Source organism: Aspergillus nomiae, assembly GCF_001204775.2.
Source record: "Aspergillus nomiae NRRL 13137 chromosome Unknown contig00139, whole genome shotgun sequence".
NCBI classification, from domain to species: Eukaryota; Fungi; Ascomycota; class Eurotiomycetes; order Eurotiales; family Aspergillaceae; genus Aspergillus; species Aspergillus nomiae.
The window spans coordinates 48,655-69,950 of record NW_015378194.1 but is presented as its reverse complement, the minus strand read 5'-3'; the positions used below and the strand labels follow the sequence as shown (position 1 = coordinate 69,950).

The window sequence follows — 21,296 nt, the reverse complement described above, 5'->3', positions numbered from 1 at the left end:
TTTTTTTTACTTTTTTTTCAGGCCGAGTGGCATCTTGTTGCCGCTCCCTCCCGCAAACCAACGTTTCTGTTTCTGTCCTTTTTCCACACTCACGGACCATCTTCGTTCCTCCTGCCCCCTTCCCCATACTTCTGCGAAACCTCTTTTTTTTTTTTTCTTTTTTCTTCTTCTCTCTCCTTTGCATTCCATCTCCCGTCCCAACTGAGTCGACAACAACTTCGGATTGCCTTAGACAAGTGACTCCCCTCGACTTTGTCGGCGCCACCGCCAAGTGCTCTTTTCGGTCGCTCCTTTTCCCTTCCGGTCCGTTCTACCTTCATTGGTCGTGCGATCGGCTAAAGGGTGATTGATCTCCGGACGCTGGTGCCAGCGACCCTACCTTTTCCCGGGATCGCCATCGGTTCGAGATACCGACAACGTTCGTCTTGGAACGATATCCCTACTGCAGGTCCTCTTCACGTCTCGCTATTGCTTAGATCGCAAAGATGCTTCTTCCCAAGGGTGGTGTAACGTGGAAGTCGGCGAAGGCGAGGCTGCCTCCATGGAGGGCCATTCTGGTCCTGGTGACGCGGACTCGTTTCCTGGTGTCATTGGCCCTCACCGGCTTGTTGATCTTGCTGTGGCGTGGTATCAGCAAGTCCGCTTCGGAGATGCAAAAGTAAGTGCTCGACTCACTTTCAACCGGGCTTGGGCGCGACGCGCGGCGTGAACCAACCCCTGCACATGATGCACATCCTAACTCGACGGTCCAGTTTCTACTGTTACGGGCCTTCCAAGTCGCCAATGGACATGAGTCTCAACGAAATTTCCGAGTGGAATGCCCATATGCAAACCCCAGTCGTCTATAACCATCACGAAGCTTACGAAGTCAACTCCTCTACCATTCACAACATCAACCTCAACCCCATTGGCTCGAGTGCTCAAGCTGTCGCAAACGCCGAACGAGTGCTCATCCTGACGCCGCTGAGAGATGCTGCCCCATATTTGCAAAAGTACTTCGAGCTTCTCTATAAGCTGACCTATCCTCATCACCTCATTGACCTGGCTTTCCTCGTCGGCGATTCCATGGATGACACCGAAAGCGTCCTCGTCTCTGAGTTGAACCGGATCCAGGAACAAGGTGATAAGATTGCGTTCCGCAGTGCGAGCATTGTTAAGAAGGACTTTGGGGCCGATGTAAACATGAACGTTGAGGATCGGCACTCGTTCGCCGCCCAGGGCCCGCGCCGTAAGGCTATTGGCCGGGCACGCAACTATCTGCTCTACTCCGCCCTGAAGCCTGATCACTCCTGGGTTTACTGGAGAGATGTGGATATTGTCGACAGCCCCGAGACTATCCTTCAGGACTTCATGGCCCATGACCGAGATATCCTCGTTCCAAGTAAGTGGACTGCCACGGTGGTTCTATAGCAAAGGCTGACCTCTCTGCAGATATCTGGTTCCACAGATATAAGGACGGTGTTGATGTCGAGGGTCGCTGTAAGTGGAGATAACGCCTGCCGACGATGGTCAATGCTAACCCACCTTTCCAGTTGACTATAACTCGTGGATTGAGTCGGACAAGGGACGCCGGCTGCGACAAACCCTCGATCCGGACACCGTGCTGGCTGAGGGCTACAAGGAATATGATACGGGCCGCCAATATCTTGTTTCCATGGGTGACTGGAGGAATAACAAGGACGAAGAGGTCGAGCTGGACGGGATTGGTGGTGTCAACATTCTCGTCAAGGCCGACGTCCATCGTACAGGTATGTTGTGCACGGCCTTTGGCATGATTGTCCGGAGAGCTGCTCCTAACTAAGAACCCTAGGAATCAATTTCCCTGCATATGCCTTCGAGAACCAGGCCGAAACCGAGGGATTTGCGCGCATGGCGAAGCGAGCGGGATACCAGGTGTACGGCTTGCCGAATTACGTTGTGTGGCATATCGACACCGATGAAAAACCCGGCAATCTTGGAGACCGTAAAGCGTACTAAGCGCGTGGCCGGACTTGGTCCTTTTCTCACCGAGCCGGCGGCGTTCGGTTCTTTATTTTCTCCAAGACTTTAATACCCTTTTCCCCGTTGGTGTCCGTGGTTCACAACATGGGATTCTTTTCCTTCTCGTTACTTGTGCTTTTTGCCTTTACCATTCCCCCCCACTTGGACGTTTGAAACGGACATCTCATGGTTCCGGTAATTAGTCTTCTTCATGTCGCGTTCTAGGGATCGTGCTGTTTCTTTTCTATTTTTTGGCGCTATGGGGAACGTGTTCAGCGGTGTCGACGCTCATAGAGTGAACGGGTGATTTTACGCTTGTATTCCTGGTGTTGCCTTGTTCTCCTTGACGACTGTGCAAACAAGCCTACTGCCGCGGCAGGGTTTCCTACGATTGTGACGGGGGTTTCCAGTCTGCCATGGCTGGTGCTCGCACTGGGTGGCTGTTATCCGCATGATCGACATCCATGAGGGACACAGCTCAGTTCGGACTGAGCCATGTCTTGCAAAAAGGGAGCGAGGCGGTTGCCGTCGGCGAGCCAAGAACCAGGGCATAACGGTGCCTGGCGTCCATGTACATACATATATAGGCTACAATTTGTTGGGCTGTTATGATTGAGAGAGGTTAATTGATCCGTAATTCGAAAATGCAACCACGCGTGATGCAAAAAGAAGTCAAGACAGTATGAATATTCTGAGATGATAAAAAAACATAACCAACCAACATGGATCCCACCATTTCTATTTTTCCCCGCAAGACAATCCGGATAATCCCCACTTTCGACCTCCATAAATACTACTACCTCCCTCCCACCAAGTAAGACATCAGCTCTAAATCCACCGATCCGAGACATCCCGCCACACAAACAGAAACAAAAAAATACAAAAAATGTCCACCAAAAAGGAATTCATCTGCCTCGTCCCAGACAAGCCAGACGCGCTGCAGAAGCGTCTCGACGTCCGCGGGTATGTACCACACTATACTCCGCGCAACCCCCCACCATGGAACCCCCACTAACAGTGCCATTCACACATACAGTCAACACCTCGAAGGCGTAAGGCCTCTTGTCGCGAACGGCACAGTCGTCTGTGGTGGTATGTCTCGTGTGCCTTTTTTAATCATCCCCCTTGGTAGACACTTGGACGTGAGAACTGACGAAGTGTTTGACAGGTGGAACGGTCGATTCGCACCCCGGGCCCGGCGAGACCCCTTCCTTTAACGGGAGCGCTTTGATCGTTCTCGCTGAGAGTGAGGCCGAGGTGAGGGAGTTGATCGCTAAGGATATCTATGCCCGGAGTGGTGTCTGGGACGTTGAGAAGGCGCAGGTTATTCCGGTATGTTGTTGATTTTTCTTTTTCTTTTTTTTTTTGCTCGTTGAGTTGTGGTGGTTGTGGTTCTTAAGTTTGGGATACTGGGGCTGGAGTTACTATTGTCTTTGGGTTTGGGTTTGGGCTGATCTTGGTTGGTGTAGTTTATGTGTGCCGTTCGGGTTGGGAATAAGGCTCTTCCTTAGGTCTTGGATTAAGTTGGGTTTATGAGAGGGGTGGGTGCTACGATTGTATATGTGGAGGTGGGTACTTGTCCAATACGAATGTGTGTATTGTCTGTTGTACATATATATATATATATGAATATATGAATATATGAGTGGATGGAAGATCCGATTTACAGCTTCGCCTTGGGCGTCAGCATCGCCTCTGCGACCTTGCGGCGCTGGATTTTGCCCGTCGCGGTCTTGGGGATCTGGGGAACGATCCAGACCTGGGGGATAGCGTGTTAGTCAATGTGAGGTCTGTGGGGATGTGTTGGACAGGTAGTACATACCCTCTTGGGAGTCTTGAATTTCGCCAGCTTCTCTGCCATGAACGACTTGAGCTCGTCCTCCGTGGCTGTGTTGTTGCCCTTTAGGACCACCGCGGCACCGATGTCCTCGCCATAGTGTCCCTCGTCTGGGATGGCGAAGCACACGGCCTCGGCCACCTTGGGGTGGTGCAGGAGCGTGTTGTCCAGCTCGATGGGACTGATCTTCTCTCCGCCCTTGTTGATGAGCTCTTTGATACGGCCGGTGATGATCACGTAGCCGTCCGGATCCTTCTTACCCTGGTCTCCCGTGCGGAAGAACCCGTCCTTGGTGAACGAGGATTTGTTGGCGGACGGGTTGTTCAAATACCCCTTGGTGACGTTCTCACCGCGCACGCAAATCTCGGCCTCCTTGCCCTGCGGAACCTCGTTGCCGTCCTGATCGAGGATCTTGACTTCCACGCCCTGTCCAATGCCGACGCTGCCGGGCTGGCGCTTTCCGGGTGGCAGAGGGTTGCTGGTCATCTGGTGAGCGGCTTCTGTCATGGCGTATGCCTCCAGGACGGGCGCGTTGAACGTCTTCTCCAGATCCTGGAAGGTTTTGGGGGACAAGGGTGAGGAACAGGAGCGGATGAAGCGGATATTGGGGATGGGGTTGGGTAACGGGGTTTTAAGCAGAATCTGGTGGATAGTAGGCACAGCTGTGTACCAGTTTGCGTTATAGGTTACGAAATCCGACCAGAATTCATGGGCCGAGAACTTCGGAGGTACAATGACGGATCCTCCAGAGTATAGAGGCGCCAGGAATGCTGCCAGGAGACCGTGGACATGGAAAAGAGGCATCACCAGATATGTACGGTCCTGTGGCGTTAGGGCGTACGTGTCCCGGATGTTCCCTACGGCATGGTTAATATACTGCTCGTTGTAAGCTATCTGGGCACATACTCATGGTTGTGGTGAGATTCTTGTGAGTGAGTGGAACCTTTTTCCATGTCAGTATCTATAGTTTTGCCAGAACGGGACGATGACCTACAGCCTTGGGCCTGCCGGTCGTGCCACTTGTATGAAGCACAAGAGCAACATCGTCCGGCTGGGCCTGTCCGACAGTCACACCCGCGCTACCCGCCAATTTTCCGTGTTCCTTCACATCCAAAACCACCTCTGTGCCATTCCAGTAGCACTCCGCAATCGCAGCATTGTATTTCCTTCCAGCTCGCACAGCGGGGCCATTCTGGGCATACGATCCCTTAGGGATCAGCACTAACGTCGAACTAAGGTCATCGATATAGAACTCGAACTCCTCCTGCTTATAAGCGGGATTCAGTGGAGCGGCGATCGCCCGCTGCCAGGACGCGCCTAGAAACCCGACGATGAATTCGTACGAATTCACCAGCGCCAAGGACACCGCACCTCCGTGGCCAACGCCCAGCTTGGCCAACTTAGCTTGAAACTCGGCCACATGAGCGTGCAGCTGTTGATAGGTGATGTTGAGAGTAGGGGACAGGGGGGTCTGTCTCTTGGGGACCACAACAGCAATGTCGGTGCTCCGAGAGGAGAAGGACTGCGCTAAGGTGGTCATGGTGGATCGGACAAGACACTGATGATGTCTTGGCTTCAGGGATTGATATTAAGGACGTAGATCTCCGATTCGTGGATTAAAGGAAGTTGTACGATATTATCAGTTGGTTGTCACTTTTGTCACCATCCCAGGGAGTACAAGAGGAGTAGACATAGCTCAGCTCCTCTCGGCCGGTAATGGGTAGGCCAGCGGGTGTGACCGATCGCCTCCACGATTCCTGGCACGATCCGCCCTCGGGGATTATCGTCATTGTTAGGGGGGTTCTCCACTCCCCACATGACTAATTAGAAGGTGCCGTTTTCTTCCGGGTTGAGTAATTTATGTACATCCAGCAATACTAGGTAGCTGCTGGCAGCTTTCCATTCTGTTATCTTCTCAAGGTTGCTCAATCGCTTCAATCGCCATCTCTGATGCTAGTTTCTGTCTGTGAGTGCGGTCTGTTGCGTTTTAGCTATTAACAGCCCCTTACTTTGACCGATACCCGTTCAACCGTTTGAAGAGAGCTATGTCGGATACGACCGCCTGGAGTGCTAACGAGCAATCTGACTCCAATATTGAACCCCGCATACAAGTTGCAGCTTCTCGGATGTAGCCTCCAGTGTGTAAGCAGAAGTAGCCTGGGGAGAACTGCCGGACTCGAAACTCCGCAAATGGTCTTCGAGAGCAGTAGTATACGCGCAACTGCGAGGTGCAATGAGGCGACTGCAAGAGATTTCATTGCGCCTTGAATGTCTATAAACCCTGGATATAGCAAAGTATATGCGCTTATGCTAGTGGTTTAGCGGCCTTCAGCTCAGTGACCTCCTGAAGTCAGGTCAACACAAGAGGCATACGTTCAATGCCAAATAAGACATGCAAAATCTTGACTCGACGCTATGATAATTCAATCCGTAGCAATCTTTCAGTTGAGTGATCTGATCAAGTATAGTACCTGCTGGCCCTGGCTATAGTTCCTTCACCATGATAGGAGGAAGAAGAGCATCCAATAAGGATACGAATCGCTAGATGACTAAGCCATATGATCCACATGTCAAGTGATATGAGATGCAAACAAGTGCTCAAGCTGTACTCCGCACGATAGTACTTGTCTCCAACTTCTCCGACACAATAATTGTCACTCTCTTTATTCGGTTGACTTGTCTATAAAATCAACCGGACATATGGCTTCCGAGAACACCCCCTCTAAGCCCGGGGGCATGCTCTCGCTCTATGCAAATCTGCTCGATCCATCCGCCGATAACTCTCCCGGGACGATTTCTCGCGCCCCGGTCGTCTTCAAGCAAGCCTCCGAAGGCGAGTCGCAGCCAGATGAATCAGCTGCCAAGAAACAACAGCTCAATGCCGGTAGACCATAACCCTCCTCATGACCGACAGTTTCATGTATTCTTGTTTGTGATCTGATTGCTCACTTGTCCTTTGTTCTTCTGGTTTTGGCGATCAGCTTCTCTCCGATTTCAGCCTACGAAGAGACCCCAACTATCTGCGCAGAAACCAAAACCGAAGCCAGCTTTACCGAAGGCAGCCCCTGCTCCCGTACCGGCAGCGGCTCCTAAGACTACCCTTGCAGATTGGGCTAATACCGAAGAGGATGATGTCAATGACTTCTATGCTGGACCAAAAAGGCAGCGGGGTGGGCGCAAGAAGCGCAAGAAGAACAAGGATACGCGGGAATTTGCTCAGGACTGGGACGACATCTACGACCCGTCGCGGCCTAATAGTTACGAAGAATATAAGCACAGCGATGAGCAGATAGCCGAAGTTCGCGAGTGGAAGGATCGCCTCTACGCACATCGCATAGTGCGATCTCCGAGCCGAGATTCGTATAGTGATGAGGACTATGGAAGGCCAATGAACCGTATGTGTTGTCTTATAGTGATAGTGATTCTACGGCTGAACTGTTACAGGACAATTCGCCCCTCCGAGCAGCTTCGCACCACCTCCAAACCTCAACGATATGCCCCCAGCTCCCCCTCCCCCTGCTGATATACCGGATGCTGCTTCCGGAGAGGAGGCATTTGCCAAGCGTGCACAACTGCATACAAACCTAGCCGATACGGCTATGACCGACTATACACCACCACCTCCCCCAGAGGCATCTGTTACAGATGACCCTACGGGTGAAGATGCTTATCTACATCGCATTCAGATGTCGGCTGGAGCCCAGCCTATAGCAGAATCTGCGCCGCCACCACAACCACGGCCGCTAGAAGCGCTGCAACCTGCCTCTGCGACTATTTCTCGTGCACCCGTCCGCTATACTTTACCTCCCCCACCGGCAGATATACCTGCATCAGAAGCAGAGCTTGAGGAAGTTTTCGCTAAGGAGCAACCGGTGGAAGGTGAGGGTGAAGGTGAAGAGGAGGGTCAGCGCTCACTCCGGCCCGGACAGAAGGGATTTGCTCAGCGTCTGCTTGAAAAGTATGGTTGGACAAAAGGCTCTGGCTTGGGCGCAACGGGGTCGGGTATTGTCAACCCACTGCAGGTCAAGGTCGAGAAACAGAAGAAACGGCCAGACTCAGAGGGTGGTGGCTTCGCCACTCCCGCTGGCAGGGGTAAAATCATTGGTGGTGCGAGGAAGAAAGAAGACGAGGGGAAGTTTGGTCAAATGAGCGAAGTCGTTGTCTTGAAGGGCATGTTAGACGGCATGGACGTGGAAGCAGAACTAGAAGGCGACCAGGATGGGGGCTTGATGCAAGAGATCGGGGATGAGTGTTCTGAGAAGGTGGGTTCCTACTCCTCTGGTGCTGCTATGCAATTCTAACCTGAACAGTATGGAAATGTCGAACGTGTCTTCATTGCCCGCAGTGCGGCCCCTCCAGTCCCGGTATTTGTCAAATTCACCAATCAGCTATCTGCTCTAAGAGTAAGGGTCTTTAACCGAGTGATTTGGTTGTTTGTTTACTAATGCATTTCTTCCATTCAGGCTGTCAACGCCTTGGAGGGCCGAATATTCAACGGGAATCCAATCACAGCTCGGTTCTTTGACACACAGAAATTTGAGGAAGGAATATATGAATAAGAACTACAAAGGAATAGAGTTAATGAATGATACCGATAAGCTTCTGTCAGTTTTACACCAGGCACCAAATTTCTTTAGTTCAATTTGTCAGTAACACCTGGCACATCAAAACCATGTGTCAAGAGCCGACCAAACAAGTCTCATGTGTCTCTTGAGGTTTTGCAGCTTTTATCCATGAAAGTGAAGGCTCTCTTCAGCCGTGTTGTTACTGGTCTTAGTGATAGGAACTAGCCTTCTCATCACATAGGCGTTCCTCCTACCTTTGCGTCCCTCGTCTTGCGACGCGTTTGATAAGAGCACCAGTCCAAATCATCGGCAACCTTGATATAAGGCCTTTCTCGAGGCATAACAATAGTAGCAGGTATTTATATGGAGACATAAGGTTGGTATCAAGCAATTTATGATGCACCATGGCCGCCTTGTTCTGAGTCAAATTATTGGAGAGAATGGTTGGCAATAAGGAAAAGCGAGGTTGTCGTGTAACCTCGAGCTCTTTATAAATCAATACTAGTAGATATGGCAGTGGGCATCTCCTATTGCTAATTCTTACTACTGCTAGTTAGTATTTCGATATGGGGTACGCCTGTTATGCATGTAATACGTGGTAGTCAGGTGACCCAGATCAATCTCCGTAGGGCCGGCCAGCGATTGGCTGTGGGGCATCAAGCCGATGGGTTTCTAAGAGGTACTTTGGAACATTCACGGACTTCCACAGATTCAGTGACAGCGCCTCTCATTCCCACCTTTGTGTTCCCTCCCTGTTCATCTATTTTCTTTTTTCTCACTTTCTTATTTCTTTATTGCCCCCTCACCCCCCGCTGATATCATTCTACAGCTCATCCAGCTTGCCCACTCTTCACTTGGCTCTTATTTATTCTCTGGTAGATTCAACTATTCACTACCTTTTGCGCCACTTCAACGATCAAGATGTCTCTTTGTCTGAATCGCCTGACGGAAGAAAGGTATGTGATAGAATCGTTTGGCGCTCGGCTACGGCCTTGCCTCAGGTCGGCTCTTCCCGGATACTGATTGCGATCTTGTATCTGTACAGAAAGCAGTGGCGACGTGACCATCCTTTCGGATTCTACGCGAAGCCTTATCGAACCCCTCAGGGTGTGTTGGATTTGAAGCGCTGGGAGTGTGGCATCCCGGGAAAGGCGCAGACTCTCTGGGACGGCGGACTTTTCAAGCTCGATGTTACTTTTCCAGACGGTACGTTGTTATCTACTTCTCGGATGTCGCGAAGGTAGAAATGAGATTGACTAACCTATTTCTGTACAGAATACCCGACTAAGCCTCCAAAGTGTACGTATTATCACCTTTCGTTGAAGACAAACCGGGGCGGAAAGCAACGGTGACCTTGCTGGATTTCATGGCGGATAGCTAATGTTCACTACAACAGGCAAATTCGTCCCTCCTCTATTTCACCCGAATGTTTACCCCTCAGGCACCGTCTGCCTTTCAATCTTGAACGAGGAAGAAGCCTGGAAACCTGCCATCACCATTAAACAAATTCTGCTTGGCATCCAGGACCTGCTCGATGACCCCAATCCGGAGTCGCCTGCACAGGCGGAGGCATACAATCTGTTCAAGAAGGATCGGCCGGCATATGAGAAACGGGTGAGACAAGTTGTGAAGGATAACCCAACGCTTTAAGCCCTCCTTCTACGGCGGACTGGATTACGCTTTCGGGGGTTTAGTTCTTTCTTTCCCCATGTCGTCTTTCCTCACCAAATTTCTTACACGGCCATGGCGCATTATGAACGGAGGCGAACGTTGATGGCTGGTAGATAGCCACGTGGGAGTGATTTTACGTTAGCAGATATCTCACTCCATGCAGCATGTTTCTCGTTTCTTGTGCAGGGATGGGGGAGAATGAAAAGCTAGAAGGACGGGCTGTGCATTTTTCTGGCTGTGACGACTGATGGCGTATGCGCGCATCACTTTCTTTACATTTATGATCACGATCTTTTGTTTTTCTTACTCCCTCTAGCGAGCATGGCGTCTTAGCATTCACAAAATGGGTGGTTATGGACGGCGTTTTAGAACCGCTTTGTTGTTCCTTTCTTCTCTGACCCGGCCCGTTTCTTCGGGTCTTCTCTGGCAACCGTACAATCACTGTGCTCTCGCAGCTCATATGGTCATTTCTACCTAAAACGGGTGATCTGACACTTCCGTACTTAGTATGTGGGGTAGAATGATCCGCTTGGCCGATAGGGAGGAATTGGGTAAGGGGTCGAGTTGGTCTGCTCCAGACGTGCTCCAGTGAATCCCCAATACCTCCCATGGTACGAGTAGGTAGTATCTGGTCAGTTCTGTAACGTACGAGGAACCTGAAGAGAAAGGAGTAGTCATGGAATAATCAGGCTGTCATTGGAGGGCACCCGATCCAGACCCAGAGCGGTTATCTTATCAGTGAGTCACGTCCGTCAAAAAAGATTGAATAAATTGTGGCCGAAATCGCCCCTCGATTCCGCCCCGCCGGAAATCGCATTTTAAAAAGTCACTCTTCCCCATACCCTATACTTTTCCCGGAAAGCACGCGTGGCAATTCCTTTTCTTTCTCTTCTCCTTGTCACCTTGCTGCTTGTCGTTTTCTCTAGTGAGCCAATTGCTCGTCGTCATCATGTGTGGCATTTTCGCGTGTTATAAGTATGTCCCTATCGCTTCTGTTTGATCCCTGCACTCCCTCCCCGCGAAACCCTAGCAGCGGGTATGGGGCCCTTTCCGGATCAAGTCGCTAACAGTTGTTACCCTCGGCAGCCACCCCGATGTGCAAAAATTTAAGCCTACGGCTTTGCGCATGGCCAAGGCGTAAGTATTCCTCCTCTTTTGTCGGACAGCAGAATTGAGACTGATTTCGTTGCCAGCGTGCGCCACCGTGGACCCGATTGGAGTGAGTCACATTTATGTGGAAGGGTTTAGTGAAGACTATACTGAGGAAATAACAGGCGGAAACTTCATTGCTGATAAGACCAGTCAGTCAATTCCATTTCTACAAGGAACGTCCACCCATGAACTAGGAGCTAACGCATCGCAGTCCTTGCACACGAGCGTCTGTGTATCGTCGGTGTCGGTATGTGCCCTGCCAAGCTTCGCAAGCGAGGCGTCCTGCTAAGACCTTTCAGACTCTGGTGCTCAGCCCCTTGTGAACGATGACGGTTCCCTCGCTCTGGCCGTCAACGGAGAAATCTATAACCACCGCATCATCAGAAAGAACCTTAAGAACCAATATGACTTCAAGACACATTCGGATTGCGAAGTTGTTATCCCATTGGTATGTGCGAAAGGACCATTGTAGCCGCAAACACAGTGATATTATGGAGGCTGACGAGTTCAGTACATGGAACATGGCCTTGATGCCCCTAAGCACCTTGACGGCATGTTCTCTTGGGTGCTTTACGACAGAAAGCAAGACCGGGTTGTTGCGGCACGCGATCCCATTGGTGTCACTAGCTTCTACATCGGCTGGTCTTCGGAGACCCCAGGAGCTATCTACTTCGCTTCGGAGCTGAAGTCCCTGCACCCAGTTTGCGACAAGATCGAGGCTTTCCCTCCTGGCCACATTTTCGACTCGAAGACCGGCTCTATGACTCGTTATTTCCAGCCTAAGTGGTGGGATCCCACTAACGTCCCCACGACTCCTGTTGACCTTAAGGTCCTCCGTCACACCTTGGAGAAGTCTGTTCGGAAGCGTCTGATGGCTGAGGTTCCTTACGGTGTTCTGCTGTCCGGTGGTCTGGATTCCAGCTTGGTCGCCTCCATTGCCCAGCGTGAGACTCTGCGCATGCAGGAGGCTGCCAAGGTAGCCGTCCAGAACCAGACTGGCTCATCCGATCTGGTTGGCATTGACGACAGCAACGAGCTCTCTACCGTCACCACATTCCAACAGTTGCACTCCTTCTCCATCGGTCTGCCCGGTGCTCCCGATACTGAGGCTGCCCTTGAGGTGGCCAGGTACCTTGGAACCAAGCACCACGCTTTCACCTTCACCGTTGAGGATGGTATCAACGCTCTTTCCGATGTCATCTACCACTTGGAGACTTATGATGTGACTACCATCCGTGCATCTACTCCCATGTATCTCCTCAGCCGCAAGATCAAGGCCATGGGTGTGAAGATGGTTCTGAGTGGTGAGGGAAGTGACGAGATCTTCGGTGGTTACCTCTACTTCCACGCTGCCCCCAACAAGGAGGAATTCCACAAGGAGACTGTGAGACGAGTCAAGGCCCTGCACCTGGCAGACTGCCTCAGAGCGAACAAGTCGACTTCTGCTTGGGGTCTGGAAGCCCGTGTGCCTTTCTTGGACAAGAACTTCCTCGAGACTGCTATGGGTGTTGATCCTCAGGATAAGATGATCACCAAGGAGCGCATTGAGAAGTACATCCTGCGTAAAGCATTCGACACCACCGATGAGCCCGATGTCGAGCCATACCTTCCCGAGAAGATCCTCTGGCGCCAGAAGGAGCAGTTCAGCGACGGCGTTGGCTACAGCTGGATCGACGGCCTGAAGGACCATGCTGAGACTCATGTCACTGATGAAATGATGAAGAACCCTAAGCCCGAGTGGGGCAACGATATCCCTGATACCAAGGAAGCGTATGTCCTACACCTTACAAAGTCATGAGTGAGCAATAGGAACTGACCATAGCAGTTACTGGTACCGTATGATGTTCGATGAGCACTTCCCACCTTCCTGTGCATCTACTGTTGAGCGCTGGGTACCCACATGGTCGAAACAGACCGACCCTAGTGGAAGGTATGTTTGCAATGAGTCACCTCTCTCTCTTGGATTGTTCGTTACCTCAGAAGGCAAATGCTAATGTTTGACACCAGAGCTATCGCGACTCACAACGCCAAGTACGACCATGTTGAGTAAATGTTTAGATAATTATGCTTGCGATTTGTGTCGGGTGTTTGGGATAGACTCATGCAATAGAGACGTGTCTCAAAAAGTGTTTTTTCCGCCCTTAACAGGGCGGAGGGTTATGAAATCCCTTTCAAAACTGCTCTTGTATAATCATGCCTTCTTTTAGGTTAGAGCCCTCGAAATAGACCAGGTTGTAGCTCTGTTATAATTTATAGATAAAACAGTTGGGAGGCTTCCCGGCAGTTGACAAGCGGTGGTTCAGGGGGAAGGTTAAGAAGTAAACCTTGATACTACGACTAGTAGTACATAGTATGAGCTTATGCAGGTTAACCCATTGGATGAAACTTTACGCGTCCACTTGCAGATGACGGCATAGCCGCCCCAGGCATCAATGTCACGAGACTTAGCGGATTTTACCGGCAACCGAGTAGCAGCCAATCAGAGTGAGCGGCTTTTCCCGTGGTTTCCTTGTTGTTTGGGACTCAACCTTCAACGTCGCTTTTCCCCATCGCTTTCCTCCCTTCTTCTCCCCTCACCGTTTCCGTCCCCCTTCAACCGTTATATTACCTTTACGATACCCACGTTATCGTTAACCACTCCTCTCACATTCACAATGTCTGCTCCTGCTTCTTTCTCTGACATCGCCAAGGCGGCCAACGATGTATGCTCTTGTGGTTTCCTTTGATTTGCAAAAATCAACGACAAAATAAGCTTGACGGGAAGGATTTTCGTGCTAATATTCTGCGCAATAGCTCCTTAACAAGGATTTCTACCACACCAGCGCTGGTATGTGTGTCTTGCTGTTATATCTACAATTGGTGGTTACAATACTTTTCGCGCGCAACCTAGCTAACTTGATTTTTTAGCCAGCCTTGAGGTCAAGTCTAAGGCTCCCAATGGCGTCACCTTCAACGTGAAGGGCAAGAACGCCCACGAGGGTCCCATCGCTGGCTCCGTAAGTCTCACAGCTTGCATACTGCGAATGATGTCAAGTTATTGGACATGATGCTAACCGATCAATCTTATAGCTCGAGGCCAAGTATGTCGACAAGCCTACTGGTAAAGGCCCCAAAAGACGCAAACGTCCCATCCGCAAACCACCCAATTCCAATTGCCCAATATTGCGAGACGCTCGGTCCATGTTTTCATTTTCATGCGGCCAAGCCTTGTCTCAGCATCTCAAAATCTTTCTTTCATCCAGGATTAGCCATCATGCAGTCTTGCTAATATTCTGTCCCCGCCCAGGCCTCACCCTCACCCAGGCATGGACCACTGCCAACGCCCTCGACACCAAGCTCGAGCTCGACAACAACATTGCCAACGGTCTCAAGGCCGAGATCCTCACCCAGTACCAGCCTTCCAAGCAGTCCAAGGGTGCTAAGGTCAACCTTCACTTCAAGCAGCCCAACCTGCACGCCCGTGCCTTCTTCGACCTCCTGAACGGCCCCTCCGCCAACTTCGACGCTGTTCTTGGCCACGAGGGCTTCCTCGTTGGTGCTGAGGGTGGCTACGACGTCCAGAAGGCTGCCATCACCAAGTACTCCGCTGCCATTGGCTACAGCGTTCCCCAGTACACCGCTGCCATCACCGCTAGCAACAACCTGTCCGTCTTCGCTGCCAGCTACTACCACCGCGTCAACGCTCAGGTTGAGGCTGGTGCTAAGGCTACCTGGGACTCCAAGACCGGCAACTCCGTCGGCCTTGAGGTTGCCAGCAAGTACAGACTCGACCCCTCTTCCTTCGCTAAGGTATGCGAACCTTTTGTGTCTATGTGAGGTAAAACAACACTAATTGATGACAAAATAGGCCAAGATCAACGACCGTGGTGTCGCCGCTCTGGCTTACAACGTTCTGCTCCGCCCTGGTGTCACCCTTGGCCTTGGTGCTTCCTTCGATACCCAGAACCTGAACCAGGCTGCCCACAAGGTCGGTGCCAGCTTCACCTTCGAGGCTTAAATGAGTCTCTCTGTGTACTATCTCTCCACGCCTATAATACCGTGTTCCGCTAGCCTGAGGATAGCAATTTGTGAATAATATTAGACTTTTCTATCTATGGTTGCTTTCTAGATGCCATATAGCTGTACTCGGAATGGGTGCATATATATCAGGCTCTGCTGGAAACGGGCGAGTGCTATCAAATGCCAACCTTACTAATCGTGTACCGTATCTATCCATGATCAATGTATATCAGTTAGGACCCAGCCTCCCTTGATTGTAGAGCCAACGTCAGGTTGTTTGAAGAGCTCGTTCTGACATGTCCACTATGATGGATATGGTGACCATTAGTCGAACCAAAGTTGATAGGCATGGGCTGCATTATGCCCGATCCACGTAGATGAGCGTACTTATAAATCCATACAAGGGAATTGTAGCTGTGGGGGGAGCCACGACCGTGCACGATTCAATCTGGGTTATATGGTCTATTAAAGGAATCACATCCCTAGCTTTTAACAGCACTGTACATAGGGAATTAGGAAGACAACACCTTCTATATACCAAACCATAGGATACCCGCGACTCACTCTTCTTTCCGCCGAGCCGGTTTACTACCGCTAGCCTTGGTGCCCCGTTCCCCAGGCCAACCGATAAAACCCGTCATAGACCCAGCGCCCACCAGAATGCCGCAAACGATAATAAACCGCACAGCAAAATCTCCGCGACTTCCAATATACCGATCATTCATCTCCGCACCCATCTCCTTCGACCGCCTCTCCTTCCGCCTCGCATCCTCAGCTGACTGTGTCTTATAATGCCCCGGCGCATCAAAATGATTCACAGGGTTTCGATAAATAAATGCCGTAGGATCATGCTCGCTCCAGCCGCCCGCAGCCGAAGACGACGACGCTCCCCGGGGAGCCTTCCTATTCCCGTACCCCCCATGCGCATAGAACTGGGGGGCGGCCCACGGAACTGTCCCCGGCGTTTACTCAGTCCGCTAGCTGGCCGTGATCCAGCGTATGATGCCCCCTTTGTGTGCAGGTTTGCGCTGTAGCTACTGTGGCTGCCCATGGGGTGTTGGCCAGGGTTTGCGGTGCTGTGTGTTGAATGGTGGGCTATGATCCCATGTTCACGGTCGTAGGCGGCGCGTTTGGTGTGGTTGCTGAGTATTTCGTAGGCGGAGGAGATTCGGGCGAAGCGTGAGGAGGCCTTTGGGTCGTTGCGGTTGCGGTCTGGATGGTGGCGGAGGGAGAGGGCATAGAAATTTCTGGGTTGGAAGTTTTCATTGTTAGCCCCTTTCTTGCATATTAGCGAGATTGTGAATTGAGGATGGCATGTAGTGAATGCGATATTCTCGTAGTATGTATATGTGTGAATGTAATTGTATGTCTGAGGCCAGGAGACCGGGTGGTGTGGAGGGGTATACGCACTTTTTGATCTCCGCTGCTGACGCCGTTATGGGTACTTCGAGGACTTCATAGTGGTTGGGTTCACGGCTTGTTGCGCGTCTAGTTTGCGACGTCGAGAACGAAGCTGTACCGGCGTACGATGTGGGGTGAATATGGTTCCAATGTTGTGTGTGTGGATGCGTAGCCCGGAGTCGAATACCGGGGGTCCTCACGCGAGGAAATAGCATGTCTTTGGACGTGTCTGTGTTGTCATTCGATCCTGATACCGGAGGATAGGGATAGTTTGCAGTTGGAGGAGAGACCACGGGCTATTGGGAGGTGAAATAGTAGGTAGTTGGGTGAATTGGATATAGATTGGGAGCGGAAGTACTAATGGGAGGGAGGAAATTCCGCCGCTCATCGGAGGTGCTGCGTCATCGGTTGATCGGTGTTATCTGATAATCTACCCTTGGCCGATCAAAATAGGAATGGAGTAAAATATGTACGTCCGTTTAATGTATAAACGCTATTTTAGCGTATGATTGCTATTGATATGATTATTATCTTTTATTTTACCTGTTTGAAGTGTTAGACTTGTCTACATACTGTTGTTGGTTTTATAATACCGTGTGTCTCGTCCATGTATTTTGGGACTATGGCTGGAAACCGCAGGGTTTTCTCAGCACTACCGTAACTGGCACCTTCAAAAAGTCTTAGACCGAAAAATAATACATACAAATGTACACCATACACATATTCAAATATGTATATCATAGCGTTGGTATAAAAACTAGCTGTGCACGCGACAAGTTGCTATTGAGTCTCGAACCAACCCAATACAAAGTTACACCACAAGGGAAGCTTCTTGTCCAAAGTACCCTCTGCTATATTCAAATTACAGGAGAACCAAGTAGTACCTAAGGCAAGAGCGATTCTCCTGTATACGGTGGCGAAGGCGTATCCAACTATACCTGGTGCAATAATAGTAGAAGGCAGTATGTCTTGGCGTTGGAACCCTGCGATACTAAATACCGAATGCAGCCGCTCCCCTCTTTTTTTTCCGCCGTCAGATTTCTCTGCCCACCCAACGCAGGTTTTTGCATCCCGCCAACGGATTTTCATCCTTTAAATCCTTTTCATAATGGCTGCTCAGGCTAGCGAGGATCTGCAGAAGCTTGACCGTAGGTGCTTCCCCGGTTCGTGCATTGTTGATCGCACTTAAACTGATAAGATATGTCCTGTCCCAGTGAACGGCCAGGGCGGCGCCGCTAAAGCGGACGCCCCGACCGCGGGTCAAGCAGAAGCCGGAGAGGCGGAGGACGATTCGGATGACGACGCTGATGAAGGAAATGCTGCCGCCGAAGGCGGAGCCAACGGAGGTGCGCCAAACCAACCAAGATACCCCCGGCCAAGGAATACGGAACCCCGCTGACCACAACCGGTGATGTATAGCCGCCAAGAAAAAGAAGAAGCGCAAGTCTAAGAAGAAGAAGAAGGGCGGTGCCAAGGTTCAGAGCGAGCCCCCGCGGGTCCCTCTGTCTCAGCTCTTCGCCGGCAAGCAGTACCCCGAGGGCGAGATCGTCGAGTACAAGGATGATAATTCGTTCCGCACGACCAACGAAGAAAAGCGTTATCTCGACCGCATGAACAATGATTTCCTGCAGGAGTACCGTCAGGCTGCCGAGGTGCACCGTCAGGTCCGTCAGTATGCACAGAAAACCATCAAGCCGGGCCAGACCTTGACGGAGATTGCTGAGGGCATCGAGGATTCGGTGCGTGCTTTGACTGGCCACCAGGGTCTTGAGGAGGGTGACAACCTCAAGGGTGGTATGGGTTTCCCCTGCGGTCTGAGCATCAACCATTGCGCCGCTCACTACACACCGAATGCCGGCAACAAGATGGTGTTGCAGCAGGGAGATGTGATGAAGGTCGACTTCGGCGCGCATATTAACGGCCGCATTGTCGACAGTGCTTTTACTGTGGCATTCGATCCAGTTTATGACCCCCTACTTGAGGCCGTTAAGGATGCTACCAATACTGGAATTCGCGTATGCCTTCTCTGCCTCCAACTTCCTAGTTTTATACGACTTTTGCTGACTACTGAATATAGGAAGCGGGTATTGACGTCCGCATGAGCGATATTGGTGCCGCCATCCAGGAGGCCATGGAAAGTTATGAAGTTGAACTCAACGGGACCATGTATCCCGTGAAGTGTATTAGGAACCTCAACGGTCACAACATTGACCAGCACGTCATTCATGGAGGCAAGAGTGTTCCAATCGTGAAGGGTGGTGATCAGACCAAGATGGAGGAAGGTGAAGTTTTCGCCATTGAGACCTTCGGTAGTACCGGAAAGGGCTACGTGAGAGAAGACGTACGTGTGCTACTGGTTCAAGATTGTGAGTCTAGATGGAACTAACTTACTGATAGATGGAAACCTCCCACTATGCCTTGGATCCTAATGCCTCTCCGGTGCCTTTGCGTCTCTCCTCGGCCAAGAATCTGTTGAATGTGATCAACAAGAACTTCGGCACTTTGCCTTTCTGCCGTCGTTATCTTGACCGACTTGGACAGGACAAATATCTACTTGGAGTAAGTCGATAAGCTAACTAGCCTTCGGCAACCCCCGCTAACATATTCGTAGTTGAACAACCTGGTTTCGTCCGGCATTGTCCAGGACTACCCACCACTTTGCGATATCAAGGGTTCTTACACTGCCCAATATGAACATGTAAGACCGCCCCACGCTACTGTACCTGAACTTAGAATTCAGACTAACTGAGCATGCAGACTATTGTCCTTCGGCCTAACGTTAAGGAAGTGATCAGTCGTGGAGACGATTACTAAACCAGGGCGGTTGATTGGATGTTGCATATGTTACTTTGCTTATCGTATTATTATGAGATCAAGAAAACCCCAATGATAGCAATAGAAATGGTCATGAACATACTCTTCCAGTATACTTGGATCAACCCATGGATCCTGGATATCAAACCATAATTCTCGAATAGGCAAGGCGGTAGATCGGGCCAGTCACAACCATCCGTGGCGCCGGCTGGGCCCCACGTGGAAACAATCCACTCCGACTCACGTTGTCGTTGCAATTAATCAGAAGACTCGGATCGTCGCTTGCCATTGTCTCCTCTTCTTTCTCTCCTTCTCTACCCGCTCTCGACCCATGGCGTAAACCCATCACCTTTCCCTAACCCATCCCGCCCTCCTAACCATGGCCTCCGCCATCGCGACTACCGATACTCCGCATCTCCGCGTGTCCGCCGCGAAGAACAAGGGTCTCGATATAAAGAATGACCAGCAGTCGGTCAGAATTCCACCGCCAGAGTCTATAGTCGAGGACCAATTTTTTGGACATATACGGAAGAGCCTCACCGTTCAAGACGGCAAGCGATCATCAAGGCCCATCCAGAGGTGCGTTCAACGCCTTTCACCGCTTCACCGGAGGCACCGCTAATCTCATGGGTCCGTTATATCAGGTAACCAAGCTCTGCGGTCCCGAGCCTCTCACCAAATATGTGGTGTTCGGCGTTGTATCTCTCCAGATATGCTGTGCATATCTACTCCGGGACACCTCGATGCTGTCCTGGCGGTTCCTCGCTACCGCATACTTGATCGGAGCAACTGCCAACCAGAACCTCTTCCTCGCCATCCATGAAATTTCTCATAACCTTGCCTTCCGGTCCCCGATGGGCAATCGCCTATTGGCAATCTTTGCCAATCTCCCTATTGGGTTACCCTACAGCGCCGCGTTCCGGGTATGTCCTGCAGGATATAAACGCCTAGACGCTATCAGTCACTGACAATGTAATAACTAGCCCTACCACCTAACGCATCATAAATCCCTCGGCGTCACAGGCCTCGATACTGATCTTCCAACTGCCGTTGAGGCCTTCCTCCTCGACTCCCTCCTCGGCAAGGCCTTCTTCTGTACTTTCCAGATCCTCTTCTACGCCGTCCGGCCTATGTTCATCTACAGCCCGCCCTTCACCTACATCCACGCTCTGAACCTCGCCGTCCAACTCTCCTTCGACTATGCCCTCACCAAATTCTGCGGCGGCTCGCTACAGCCCTTCTTCTACCTCATTCTCAGCTCGTTCCTCGCCGGCTCGCTCCATCCATGCGCAGGCCACTTCATCGCAGAGCATTACTTCTTCTCCCAAGTCGACCACGGAACAGAGTCCATCACAGAGCAGAAGACGAAACCCACCGAAAAGAAACAGCCCCATCCCTTGGATAGCCTCCCTCCCCCCGAAACATACTCCTACTATGGACCCCTTAACATCCTGACCTACAACGTAGGTCTGCATAATGAACATCACGATTTCCCTGCCATTCCCTGGACAAGATTACATGCGCTCCATCGCATCGCGAGCGAGTTCTACGAGCCGCTGCCTTGTCATCGTTCTTGGGTCTGGGTTATCTGGACGTTTATTCTGGATAAGAATGTCGGGATGTGGTGCCGGGTTAAGAGAGCCCAGGGGGGTCGGGTTGTCGGTGGTGGCGGGAAGTCCGGACGTAGCGGAGAGACTATCTCGGCTGAATCGGCTGGGCCGGAAGAGAATGAAGATGGGTGGAAAGAGAGTGAACTTCAAAGCTGATCTGTATATGTACTATTGCTGTTCTTACTTACTGGATATGGATACTGTTGATGATTATAGAATAGAGATGATATCGTATAAACCATGTGCAATTATTTGGGAATAGGTGTT

General features: G+C 51.0%; 10 protein-coding genes across 10 annotated transcripts; 8 read left to right on the top strand and 2 right to left on the bottom strand.

The window, feature by feature from the left end:
- Positions 1-178: 178 nt before the first annotated feature.
- ANOM_004006 (ANP1/MMN9/VAN1 family protein) lies at positions 179-1,977 on the top strand (the record flags this gene model as incomplete). Its single annotated transcript, XM_015549263.1, has 5 exons — positions 179-658; positions 753-1,381; positions 1,432-1,479; positions 1,533-1,748; positions 1,811-1,977. Exons 1-5 carry the CDS (start codon positions 486-488, stop codon positions 1,975-1,977), a joined length of 1,233 nt encoding a protein of 410 aa, XP_015406762.1. The 5' UTR covers positions 179-485.
- An 889-nt stretch (positions 1,978-2,866) lies between these two features.
- ANOM_004005 (uncharacterized protein) lies at positions 2,867-3,491 on the top strand (the record flags this gene model as incomplete). Its single annotated transcript, XM_015549262.1, has 4 exons — positions 2,867-2,943; positions 3,017-3,072; positions 3,149-3,312; positions 3,450-3,491. 4 exons carry the CDS (start codon positions 2,867-2,869, stop codon positions 3,489-3,491), a joined length of 339 nt encoding a protein of 112 aa, XP_015406763.1.
- A 152-nt stretch (positions 3,492-3,643) lies between these two features.
- ANOM_004004 (acyl--CoA ligase) lies at positions 3,644-5,357 on the bottom strand (the record flags this gene model as incomplete). The annotated part of the gene is made up of 4 exons (XM_015549261.1): positions 3,644-3,739; positions 3,803-4,674; positions 4,724-4,760; positions 4,812-5,357. 4 exons carry the CDS (start codon positions 5,355-5,357, stop codon positions 3,644-3,646), a joined length of 1,551 nt encoding a protein of 516 aa, XP_015406764.1.
- Positions 5,358-6,517: 1,160 nt separating this feature from the next.
- Positions 6,518-8,376, top strand: ANOM_004003 (putative G-patch DNA repair protein (Drt111); the record flags this gene model as incomplete). The annotated part of the gene is made up of 5 exons (XM_015549260.1): positions 6,518-6,701; positions 6,799-7,212; positions 7,262-8,079; positions 8,128-8,220; positions 8,281-8,376. The coding sequence occupies 5 exons, from the start codon at positions 6,518-6,520 to the stop codon at positions 8,374-8,376; spliced, it is 1,605 nt and encodes a 534-aa protein (XP_015406765.1).
- A 790-nt stretch (positions 8,377-9,166) lies between these two features.
- Positions 9,167-10,032, top strand: ANOM_004002 (E2 SUMO-conjugating protein UBC9; the record flags this gene model as incomplete). Its single annotated transcript, XM_015549259.1, has 4 exons — positions 9,167-9,338; positions 9,428-9,588; positions 9,658-9,681; positions 9,779-10,032. The coding sequence occupies exons 1-4, from the start codon at positions 9,304-9,306 to the stop codon at positions 10,030-10,032; spliced, it is 474 nt and encodes a 157-aa protein (XP_015406766.1). The 5' UTR covers positions 9,167-9,303.
- Positions 10,033-11,002: 970 nt separating this feature from the next.
- On the top strand, positions 11,003-13,312 carry ANOM_004001 (asparagine synthetase B; the record flags this gene model as incomplete). Its single annotated transcript, XM_015549258.1, has 9 exons — positions 11,003-11,028; positions 11,140-11,190; positions 11,247-11,272; positions 11,328-11,354; positions 11,417-11,452; positions 11,505-11,653; positions 11,717-12,975; positions 13,031-13,135; positions 13,213-13,312. The coding sequence occupies 9 exons, from the start codon at positions 11,003-11,005 to the stop codon at positions 13,253-13,255; spliced, it is 1,722 nt and encodes a 573-aa protein (XP_015406767.1). The 3' UTR covers positions 13,256-13,312.
- Positions 13,313-13,751: 439 nt separating this feature from the next.
- On the top strand, positions 13,752-15,445 carry ANOM_004000 (porin; the record flags this gene model as incomplete). Its single annotated transcript, XM_015549257.1, has 5 exons — positions 13,752-13,907; positions 13,999-14,032; positions 14,113-14,201; positions 14,275-14,994; positions 15,053-15,445. Coding segments are annotated over 5 exons (1,149 nt in total), but the record flags the coding sequence as incomplete, so codon positions are not given.
- Positions 15,446-15,764: 319 nt separating this feature from the next.
- Positions 15,765-16,820, bottom strand: ANOM_003999 (DnaJ domain protein; the record flags this gene model as incomplete). The annotated part of the gene is made up of 3 exons (XM_015549256.1): positions 15,765-16,156; positions 16,243-16,451; positions 16,615-16,820. The coding sequence occupies 3 exons, from the start codon at positions 16,818-16,820 to the stop codon at positions 15,765-15,767; spliced, it is 807 nt and encodes a 268-aa protein (XP_015406781.1).
- An 828-nt stretch (positions 16,821-17,648) lies between these two features.
- Positions 17,649-19,517, top strand: ANOM_003998 (methionine aminopeptidase 2). Its single transcript, XM_015549255.1, has 7 exons — positions 17,649-17,753; positions 17,820-17,951; positions 18,025-18,620; positions 18,683-18,946; positions 19,003-19,164; positions 19,217-19,303; positions 19,363-19,517. Exons 1-7 carry the CDS (start codon positions 17,714-17,716, stop codon positions 19,417-19,419), a joined length of 1,338 nt encoding a protein of 445 aa, XP_015406780.1. The 5' UTR covers positions 17,649-17,713; the 3' UTR covers positions 19,420-19,517.
- A 281-nt stretch (positions 19,518-19,798) lies between these two features.
- On the top strand, positions 19,799-21,185 carry ANOM_003997 (sphingolipid delta(4)-desaturase family protein; the record flags this gene model as incomplete). The annotated part of the gene is made up of 4 exons (XM_015549254.1): positions 19,799-19,887; positions 19,968-19,998; positions 20,064-20,342; positions 20,403-21,185. 4 exons carry the CDS (start codon positions 19,799-19,801, stop codon positions 21,183-21,185), a joined length of 1,182 nt encoding a protein of 393 aa, XP_015406779.1.
- Between the last annotated feature and the right edge of the window lie 111 nt (positions 21,186-21,296).